We start from the raw sequence: 11,677 nt of genomic DNA, 5'->3' as shown, positions 1-11,677 counted from the left end.
AGAAAATACTAGTAGTGATGTATTATTTTAAGTATACAGCTAATATGTTTGGAGTTATTTAAAATTTACATTGAGAAAAAATATAAATTTTACTATTTTCACTATTGCTATTTACATTTTCACTATTGTTGTAGACGAGCATCTACATAAGACTGTTAAATTGATTGTTGTTTTATATCAAACAACTTTTATAATACTTATTTTTATTGTTATAGTATTTTATAAACTTTAAAGAATATGACAAAAAAGTTATTGTAGGTATTGAAGGGGGGGTCTATGGGAGGAGCGGTGGTACAAAAGAGAAACAAGAATGTGATTCAATTCTATTTAATTAAAATGTTTTTAAATGTTAACAAATTCAGATAAATTGAAATCATGTAACTTTTCTCATCATAATGCAATAAAAGTTTAAAAAAAAAAAAAAAGAATCCAAGTTCAATTCCCAGTACTCATATAAGGAAAGCCCCATCAGAGAGGGCTGGGGCACTTTCACTGGCATGTGCATACCCAGAAACACCATACATAATTAAAAATAATTTTAAAACAAATAAAAACAAAAGTATCCATTAAAAAGTAAACATTTATATATTTACTGTGTGTGTAAACACACAAAACAAACAAGAAGACTTTATATATTCATGTTCATTTAAGAAAATACTAGTAGTGATATATTATTTTTAAGTATACAGCTAGTATGTTTGGAGTTATTTAAAATTTATATTGAGAAAAAATGTATTTTCACTATTGCTGTAGACGAGCATCTACATAAGACTGTTAAATTGATTGTTGTTTTATATCAAACAACTTTTATAATACTATAGACACACTTCTGTGTGTGTGTGTGGATCAAAGCATAATTTTCAGGAGTCAGTTCTCTCCTTCCAACATCTGGGTTCTAGGGACTGGACTCAAGTTAGCAGTCTTGGTGGCAGAAACTTTTTACCCAATGAGCCACCTCAGTAGCCCAGTGTCTCTCTATCTGAGTGTAACTGTAAATCTTAAGTGCGCATGCTCCACACAGTCCAAATCTGGTCAATTATTTTACATCATGTCCAGCTGAAAAAAACCCACTCATTTACTATGGCAGGTTATGTGACATTATTAGTGAACACTTGTAACTACATGGATTTGAGAGTTAAAATTACATGAACTATTCAAAATAGTTCTTTTGAACTATATTGCAAATAGAACTGAGCTAGTCAGATAATAATCAAGGCATAAAATAAACTCCTAATCTTTCATATGCCACCTTTATAAGACCAGTCAGTCATTCTTCAGAGATGGGAAAATCACATTTGGAGGGCGCCCTTAGTATACTTTGAGCCTCTGAGCTCTCAAAGCAGCTGATAAAAATCTATGAAACCTCAATGGGAAGGGAAAATCAGCTGTGTCACTTTAGAGCACCACTTCTCAAACTGTGGGAATTGTCCAGCATTGGATTAAAGCAAGAAAAACAAAACAAAAACAAAAACAGAATTAATGTTATCATTTACACAAACAACAACAAATCGATTTCTGAGATACTGGCTTCACAGACTTTGCCTTTAATCTAAAGATACAGTTAATGTAGGGGCACACATATGAAAGGAAAGCAAGTATACAAAACTACAAGAAAAGATGAATTGACATGTTAATTATGAAACCCACATAAAACAGAATTTGGACTTTCGTCTCCACTAAGGTTTTGAGGCTCAACCAAACAACTTGCAAGGGGCAGTTGGAAGCTCTACAGTTGGTGCACGGAGAGCCCTAAGCTGTGCTCTAATGCTTACAGTCAACACTCACTTCATTTATTTCATCTCGCATTAAAATGTGTAAGATTACTGTTCAAAAAGAAACTATTTTATATTACTGGTGGTACTGATGACTGAATTCAGGGTCTGTGTTCTCTTCTCTGAGCTATTCCCCAGTCTTGTTTTTTTAAATAGCTGTGATAAACTTCATATAACATTCACCCATTTCAAGTACACAATCCAGTACTTTTTAGTATAGTCAGCCTTTTCAACTTGTGCATTCAACAAAATATGTATCAAGAATATAGGAGGGCAGGGGGTATGGCATGGTGGTATACACCTTTAAATCAGCCCAGGGAGGTAGGCAGATCTGTGTGAGATCTAAGCCAGTAAGGATACAGTAAGACCTTTTTTATTTAAAAAAAAAAAAAATATATATATATATACACACACACACACACACACACACACACACACACACACACTTTCTATACATACATATGGAGAAAGAAAAATATAGTTTGCACTGAACATGTGTACAGGTTGCCAAAATGATATTTTAGAGGGGCTGGGAACACATGAGTGTGCTTGCCTAGCACGTACAGATCCTGCGTTTAATCCTTAGCACCACAAATAAAAACTAAGAATAAAATTAAGCATTAGTATGATCAAAAACTACATATTTAGTAATAACAAATTAGATGGTATAAGTACTCTAGAGATGTTTTAGAGTGTACGGGAGGATACAAACACATCATATATGAACACTATGCCATTTTATACATATGCATCCATGGTTCTAATCTTTCTGTAGGGAGTAGGGCTGGAACCAATATTCCACAAATACTGAAAAAAACATATTCACAAGTATGGGCAACTACCAACCATCACAATATTTTTTTTTGATGTTATCTTTTGTGTAATGCTGGGGATTGAAACCAGGGCCTCATAAATGCTATACAAGCCCTCTACCACTGAGTTCCACCATTAGCCCTTACAATCATTTCAAAGCCTCAAGAAGAAATCTCATATTAAGACTGTTCTATTTCCATATCCCCTATCTTTTGTCTTCTCTTGAGAAACCCTAATCATTACTCTACACACATTCATGTTCCGGAGATTTCATACAAACATTTGTTATTTTTAAATTAAGAATTAAAATATTAACACTGAAAGAATTACAGGTAGGTTAATAACTTGCTTGTTTACTCATTTTGGTTAACTGTACCCTAATGAACTAGACTGGAAAAGAACCTAGTCAAAGATTTTAACAACCCATTTCTTCTCCTTGCCCAATTTTCCCTTTCCATTTCATCTCACGGCTACAGGACCTTATGAAGCTTAGTATATAGTAAAATGCCCTTCCAAAGTTCAGCAGCATCTCCTCTCTATGCCCTTGCCTTTTTTAGTTTTCTGAGACAGGATCTGAAGATAAACCAGACTAACTTTAAACTTAGTTAGTAGCTAGGGATGTAGCTAGGGATGGCCATCAATTTCTGGAAGAGTTATCTTTCTCTTCTCTACTTACTAAGTGATGGGATTAGAAGCCTGTATTACCATGCCAAATGTAAAACTCCTAATTCACTAATACAAATTGGAAGAACATCAAAATTATTTTCATTATATTCAACTTTGCGTAATTTTAAAACCATATTTTTTCTATAGCCTAGCTTATCCCACAAAAGTTACAAGCCTATGAACAGTTTAATGTCTACAAGGCAGAAACTACATGGAGTACTATGGAACACTTACATTTTTTAATTGACACATAATACCTGAGCACATTCTTGGGGTTGGTGATTGTCGCTCAGTGGTAGAGTGTGAGACCCTGGGTTTGATACTCAGCAATAAACCTGAGGTGCCACTACAGAGTAGAAGATGTTTTAACATATATCTACACTGAATAATGCCTGTGCTGGCTAGCTTTATATTATATGAATTAGACACAAGTGATAGTCATCTGAGAGGATGGAGGCTTGACTGAAAAATAAAATGCCTTCTAAGGGTGGGTTGCAGGCATGCATGCAGAAAATTTTTAAAATTAGTGATTAATGTGAGAGGGCCCAGCCCATTGTGGGTAGGGCCATTCCTGGCTGGTGGTCAGGGTTCTACAGTAATGCAGGCTGAGCAAGCCACGAGGAGCAACCCAGTAAGCAGCATTCCAAGGTTTATGTATCAGCTCACCTCCAGGTCTGTGTTTTGCTTGAGTTCCTGTCCTGACTTTTCAAACGATGAACAGTGATGTGGCTGTATAGGTCAAATGAATCCTTTCCTCTGCCAGTTGCTCTTGCTCATTGGTGTATTGTCCCAGGAACAGTAACCCAGACTAGGATAATGCTGAAGTCAGCACATGCACATGGAGAACTTGTAGGTTGGAGGAAAGCTATCTGATATCAGAGAATTTTGACCATAACCTTTAGGTTTCTGTTAAAGGAGCTAGAAATGATAGCTTCTTTCTTCTTCTCCTTCTCCTTCTTCTTCTTCTTCTTATTGTTATTATTATTAATTAGGAGACTTTTTTTTCTCTTAAATGTTATCAATATTTACTTTTTTTTTTTTTTGGATATTTCCTTTATTTACATTTCAAATGTTATCCCCTTTCCCGGTCCCCCCACAAAACCCCCATCTCTTCCCCCTGCCCCTGCTTCTATGAGAGTGTTCCTCCACCCACTCTGCCTCCCTGCCTTTGAATTCCCCTACACTGGAGCATCCAACAGCCTTCACAGGACCAAGGGCCTCTGCTCCCATTGATGTTTGACAAGGCCATCCTCTGCAATGTGTGGCTGGAGCCTGGTCCCTCCATGTGTACTCCTGGGTTGGTAGCTTAGTCCCTGGGAGCTTTGAGGCCTCCGGTTGGTTGATATTGTTGTTCTTCCTATGGGGTTGCAAACCCCTTCAGCTCCTTCAGTCCTTTCTCTAACTCCTCCATTGGGGACCCCGTGCTCTACCTCTGTTTGTCAGGCTCTAGCAGATCTCTCAGGAGACAGCTATATCAGGCTCCTATCAGCAAGCACTTCTTGGCATCCACAATAGTATCTGGGTTTAGTGACTGTATATCCCTAGGTGGGGCAGTCTCTGATTGGCCTTTCCTTCAGTCTCTGCTGTACACTTTGTCTCCATATTTGCTTCTGTGAGTATTTTGTTCCCCTTTCTAAGAAGGGCCAAAGCACCCACACTTGCTGGATGTGGAGAAAGAGGAACACTCCTCCATTGTTGGTGGGACTACAAGCTGGTACAACCACTCTGGAAATCAGTCTGGCGGTTCCTCAGAAAATTGGACATAGTACTATCTGAGGACCCAGCAATACTACTCCTGGGCATATACCCAAAAGATTCCCCAACATGTAATAAGGACACATGCTCAATTGGTGATTTGCATGTAGAAGAATGCAAATCGATCTATTCCTAGCTCCTTGTACAAAGCTCAAGTCCAAGTGGATCAAGGACCTCCACATAAAATCAGATCCACTGAAACTAATAGAAAAGAAAGTGGGTAAGGGCCTGGAGTACATGGGCACAGGGAAAAATTTCCTGAACAGAAAACCAATAGCTTATGCTGTAAGATCAAGAATTGACAAATGGGACCTCATAAAGTTGCAAAGCTTCTGTAAGGCAAAAGACACTGTCAATAGGACAAAACGGCAACCAACAAATTGGGAAAAGATCTTTACCAACCCTATATCTGATAGAGGGCTAATATCCAATGTCTACAAAGAACTCAAGAAGTTAGACACCAGAGAACCAAATAACCCTATTAAAAAATGGGGTACAGAGCTAAACAAAGAGTTCTTAATTGATGAACACCAAATGGCTGAGAAGCACCTAAAGAAATGTTCAACACCCTTAGTCATCAGGGAAATGCAAATCAAAACAACCCTGAGATTCCACCTCACCAGTCAGAATGGCTAAGATCAAAAACTCAGGTGACAGCAGATGCTGGAGAGGTTGTGGAGAAAGAGAAAGACTCCTTCATTGCTGGTGGGATTGCAAACTGGTACAACCACTCTGGAAATCAGTCTGGTGGCTCCTCAGACAATTGGACATAATATTACCTGAAAAACTAGCTACACCACTCCTGGGCATATACCCAGAAGATTCTCCAACATGTAATAAGGACACATGCTTCACCATGTTCATAGCAGCCTTATTTATAATAGCCAGAACCTGGAAACAACCCAGATGTCCCTCAACAGAGGAGTGGATACAGAATTTGTGGTACATTTTACACAATGGAGTACTACTCAGTGATGAAAAATGATGAATTCATGAAATTCTTAGGGAAATGGATGGAACTAGAAAATATCCTGAGTGAGGTAACCCAGTCACAAAAGAATACACATGGTATGCACTCACTGATAAGTGGATATTAGCCCAGAAGTTCAGAATACCCAAGATACAATTCACAGAAATGATAGTTTTTAATCGAAGGAAATGAGAACCAATTCATGAGATCTGAAGGGAAATAAAAAGGCTTATAAATTTCAAGGTTATTTTTCCTTTGAGTTGTGAAATCAGGATGAAACTCAGGCTTAAGCCCAAAATTACTTTTCACATATACCTTAATATAGAGTACTGGAAAGTAGTAGTATATAACCATTTTAACATGTCTACAACCTGTTACACAAGAATTGTTCAGCAGCACCATCAATTTCTGACTAGAGATGCTAGTCCTGCTTCTAGGGGTAAAGAGATGAGACTGGCCGCACAACAGACACCAGATTTTTTTTTTTTTTGAATAATTCTAAATGTTGGTTGTCATACTGATTACATGACTGAATATATTAATAAAACTTAAATGACATCCATAAAATGAGTCAATGTTATTGTAAGTAAATTCTACCTCAGTAAGTCTGACAAGAGAAAATACAGAATCTTAACAGTTCTACTTTGAATTCATTTACTGCGTACCTGGATGATGTGCAGAACTGAAGCATTCATCGCGGAGGCCATTCTCACTTTGGGTTCTATCAGAAATGTCCTGGCATGCTGATTCTCCGTTACTTGGTTCTTCATTTTCATTGATAGCATGATTTTTTTTCTTCATACTACACTTCACACTGTACGCGTTTCTCCGGTACCAAGGCTCACTTTCTTCCTGTGCAGCACTCGAATCAGTCACAGCTAAGCAATGCTTTCTATTTAGCATCTTCTTAATCACAGGCTTGGCAGCAGAGTTCTGTGAACAAGCATCCATCTCACTGGCAGAAGCAACACAACTGTCCTCTGCACTTGAAGTTTTTTGCATGACTGCATTTTCATGGTAATGAGGATTAGGTTCATATTTTGGTTTTTCCAAACCAGGGAAACAAACAACAGCCAAAAACCAATGTGCACTGTAAAAACAAACAACACTACTAAACATACCATTGGAAAAGCTCATCATGGTTGTCAATAACTATCAACTGAAAAGGTTTTCACAAGTTTGTGAAAAAATATTGATCTTTTAAAATTCTTCTATTGTTTATATCTAGTCTCATTAGCTTATTGTCAGTGGATAACATACTACAATGTCCACTAATTGAGTATGTGTGTGCTTTGGGGGTGGGGATGTGCCACATTATGTACCTAATTATTATTATAGTACCCATTATTATTATATTACAATGTAACTAATTATTGTTATAAGAATATTAAATTCATTCTTGCAAACAATCTTCTGCATCTTTTCATTTACAGAATCCATTCAAGTTTTTAAAAAGATTTATTTATTTTTATGTATATGAGTACACTGTAGCTGTACAGGTGGTTGTGAGCCATTATGTGGTTGCTAGGAACTGAACTCAGGACCTCTGCTCACTCTGGCCCCACTTGCTCAGGCCCAAAGATTCATTCACTATTATATGTAAATACACTGTAGCTGTCTTCAGACACACCAGAAGAGGGTGTCAGATCTCATTACAGATGGTTGTGAGCCACCATGTGGTTGCTAGGATTTGAACTCAGGACCTTCGGAAGAGCAGTCAGTGCTTTTAGCCGCTGAGCCATCTCTCCAGCCCCATTCAAATTTTTATCATGTCTTGACTATTAAAGTGAGAAAGGCTTATTATTAAAAAACAATACCTAATCCTTAATCTTATGCTATGTTGAAATGGATTTTAAATGGAAATGGCTTATCTAATCTAGTTATTGTTATAAAATCTCAAATATTAGTAAAGAGTTGTAACTAGCAGGTACAAGTTTATGTTGCTATTTCAGGTATTACAGCTATCAACAGTATAGTTCACTAGAAAAAGAAAGGTATGTAGCCTAACACTCATTAATAATGTATTTACTAATCATAGTATGCAATGAACAGGCTATAGACGACAGAGGACTTATTAGGTGAGTATAGTATTTGTCATGTAGGAAGACGCTCAGAAAATATTCCCTGAAGAGAAAACATTTCTTTCTTCACTGCTAGGGATCAAACCTAAGGCCCTGATCATATCAGGCAAATATCCTCCCATGGAACTACATCCCTAACCTGAACACCATCACATCATTAGGTAATTTTTTATTTTTATTTCTGTATGTACTAGATGACTACAAGTCAGTATCAGGAACATTATTGTCTCTTCTTCTGAAAACATTCACTATAAAGACCGGTTTTGTTCTCAGTCATTAAAAGGGTCAAAGGGCACCAGGTGGGGGGTTGCACTAAGGCAGCAGAGGCAGACTGATCTAAGCAAAGCTACAGTGAGGCTCTGTCTCAAAAACAAGCAAACAAACAAAGAAATAAAAAGCAAACCCTGAAGTCCCAAACAAAAACAAACACAAAAACTACCCCAGACAAATCAAAAGGCCAGATGGATGCGTACTTCTTTCCTATTCTTAAGAATTAATATACAAAGACCTTAGGTCAGGCCACAGCACAGAGACAGTATGTCAATGTCCTCATTCAATATCTAAAGCACACGAAATCCTAGGTTCTACCTCAATTTTAAAAATGATAAACTGTAGAAAAGTGTGTTTCAAAAACTGGTGCTCTAAGCAGGCATGGACTAACCCTTGAGAGGAAGCAGACCAAAGTTCAAGGTCATCTGTGGCTACATAGCAAGTCTGAGGACAGCATGGACTACATGAAATCTTGAAAAACAGTATTTATGAAATATGACGCAACTTACCTCACAACTCTACCACTTTCTACTAATACCGATGTGAGAATCATATAGTTCCTGTTGCCTCACTTAAACACTAGGCAAAATGCCTTTTTTCCTACTAACTTAAAGGACAATATTGAAATATATGATCATTTCTAATCTCAAAAATACAGGGCTAAAAGAAAATCAGCATTATGAGGTTAGAGAGATGGCTCATTGGCTAAAAACACTTACTGCTCTGGCTGAGATCCCAGGGTTCAGTGCCCAGCATCTAATGGCATTTTACAGACATTTTAAACTCCAGTTCTAGGGGATCTGGTACCCTCTTCTGACCTCCAAGGGCACCAGTAGTGCACATAAATGCAGGCAAACACTCATACATATAAAATAAAAATAAATATTAAAAAAAAAAGTAACATCAAGCTGGCTATGGTGGTACATGCTTTCAATCCCAGCACTTAGAAGGCAGAGGTGGATCTTTCTGAGTTCAAGGAACTTCGTCTATAGAGAGGGAGCCAGGCCAGTCAGGGCTACACATGGAGACTATCTCAAAAAAAAAAACAAATATTAACATCATGACTAAAATGAAGCAGATGACAAATCAATGGTGGCCTATTCATTAATATGGCTTTAACCTCTTAAAAAAAAAAATAGGACTAGAAATTTACAGACTGTTATTCATCAACTCATAGGTGCAGAATCCTACACTGGTCCCCAACTCTGCTGGTTCTCCACCACATGTATGTCATACTTATGTCACTGGACATAGGTAGTGGTCATAGTGGCCCTAAATGATATGTGACCTAAATTATATATCAACTTAACACTTTTACTATTCTGATCTTATAAACAACTTTCTCTATTCTGATCTTATAAACAACTTTCTTCTTTTCTCTTAAGAGGTTTGTGCTACTTTATATGATAAATTCCAAGAAACTTTATTTTATGTAGAATAAACTTAAACTTGATTATGAATTTTATTGTACTATGCATAAAAAATTCAGTCAAGTAAGTTGTGTTTTGAAGCTATAACTGATGCTTTGACTTAAGAAATAAGCTCTCCTAATTAAAATCCACCCCCGCCCTCCCCCATGTCTCTCTCCCTCTCTCTCTCATACACACACACACACACACCAACTACGGCAGTGCTGGCAATAGAACTGAGGGCCTTCCAAAACTTAGCCAAGCAGCCTGCTGAGACCCAAAAACGATCTATTTTAAGAGGGATCCTATTATACATGTTCAAATTAACCTCAAATTATGTTGAAGTGATCCTCAGGTGACCAAAACATTTGGGAAAAAAAAAGATTGCTCAAATTACAAGTGAATTTGCTTTACAAAAAAAAAAAAAAAAAAAAAAAAAGAATGCGTAACAAGTACATGTCGGCAGAGAAACAGCCCGACACTACACTAATTTCAGTCAACATTAATTATTACAATCATAAAGAGAGAAAAGTTAAGGCATTTCTTAATTTGTCTAAGCAGAGTACAATACCATGTCACTGTGCAAGCTAGAAAATAAAAACCTCTTTTGCCAAATAAGAATGCTACTTTTTACTCACAAAGATCACCTCTACCTCAGACTCTCCCAAGAGCACAACCTGTGACCAAATTCTTTCACACGTGTTCTTCAAAATAAAAGAAAGAAAGAAACACAAACTCTCAAGTTTTAATTCCACGATAAAGCTGCATGGTGCATCAACGCTGTCAGGGTCACTGGAGAGCAATAGTGAAGGACCACAGCATCACTACCGAAGCAAGAAGGCCCTGGGTAGCACGGCCTTCAGCTGAGTAACCCACAGGTCTAGCCACCTTCGCCTTTACAGTTAAATATGAGTGAACTTTACACTGAAGAGTCCTACTAAACAAGGTAATCTCCATAGACCTTGCATCACATATGCATTATTTTTAGAAATGACTTTCTTGTACCTTGACCAATAAAATAAAATTAGGATAAGCTATCCAATATATTCTGTAAAATTCTGCATCTTATGATTCAGCAGAAAACTGTTTACTTTCATAAGTATTTTTAATACACAGAAGAAGTTTCAGAAAGATGTTTTAAAACAAATTCTTCATTTTAAAAGACTGCATCATCACATTCACATAGAATTTTACTCACGCTTCATTAAGGGGTACAAAAATAAAATCCTTCTCAAAAATATCTACATGCCGGGTCCACGTTTTGACTCTCCCATGCCGTTTTTGCTGTATCCTGTAAGAAAGAGATCAATGACCGTCAGGTGCCATCACAGTTATAGCTGATATGCAGCGACTTATGATTAGAGCAGTCAGCTAAACACCTCAGTTTCACCTCATGTTTTAACAGGTTGATGAAAGAACATGGTATTTTAAAATTAAGTATATATTATTATTTTATATGTATGAGTGTTTTGCTTGTAAGCCTATGCATCGCACATATGTGCTTGGTGCCCTGGAGTTAGAGGAGAGCCTTGGGTACCCTAGAATTGAAGTCACAGATTGCCATTTGCAGCTGAGAACCAAACCCTAACCCTGTTGAAGTGCTCATTACTATGCCATCACTCCAGACTATGAGCAGAATATCTTAGATGAAGTCAGGAAGGGAACACATGAAATCTCATCACTGAATCTGCAGGGAGGGTCTTTACTTCATTTCACAACATTCTAGGGAGCATCAGTGCTTTTCCTGGCTGAATTTATTTTTGTTTCTACCATTTAACTGGTTCAATGTTGCTGCTAGGAACTATACTGAGATAATTACCAGATTTACTGGTAACTGAAAGGAAGGGATCAAGTAAAATACGCACTATTTGAAAATAAACAGAGCCAACACCATAAATTATGAACTGTGATCAAAAATATATTTCAAGTCTACGATAACAA

General features: G+C 37.2%; 1 protein-coding gene across 3 annotated transcripts in view; it reads right to left on the bottom strand.

Annotated features, from left to right (window-relative positions):
* The window catches only part of Senp6 (SUMO specific peptidase 6), a 90,762-nt gene that overhangs the window by 7,577 nt on the left and 71,508 nt on the right, over positions 1 to 11,677 (bottom strand). For all 3 annotated transcript variants that reach the window (XM_031345486.1, XM_031345487.1, XM_031345488.1), the window contains 2 exons: positions 10,935 to 11,027; positions 6,642 to 7,066 (listed from right to left, as the gene is read on the bottom strand). In XM_031345486.1, coding sequence (XP_031201346.1) covers positions 6,642 to 7,066; positions 10,935 to 11,027 — 518 coding nt within the window. The remainder of the gene's footprint in view (positions 1 to 6,641; positions 7,067 to 10,934; positions 11,028 to 11,677) is intronic.

Source organism: Mastomys coucha, unplaced genomic scaffold, assembly GCF_008632895.1.
Source record: "Mastomys coucha isolate ucsf_1 unplaced genomic scaffold, UCSF_Mcou_1 pScaffold23, whole genome shotgun sequence".
NCBI lineage: Eukaryota > Metazoa > Chordata > Mammalia > Rodentia > Muridae > Mastomys > Mastomys coucha.
This window is presented reverse-complemented; position numbering and strand designations above follow the sequence as displayed.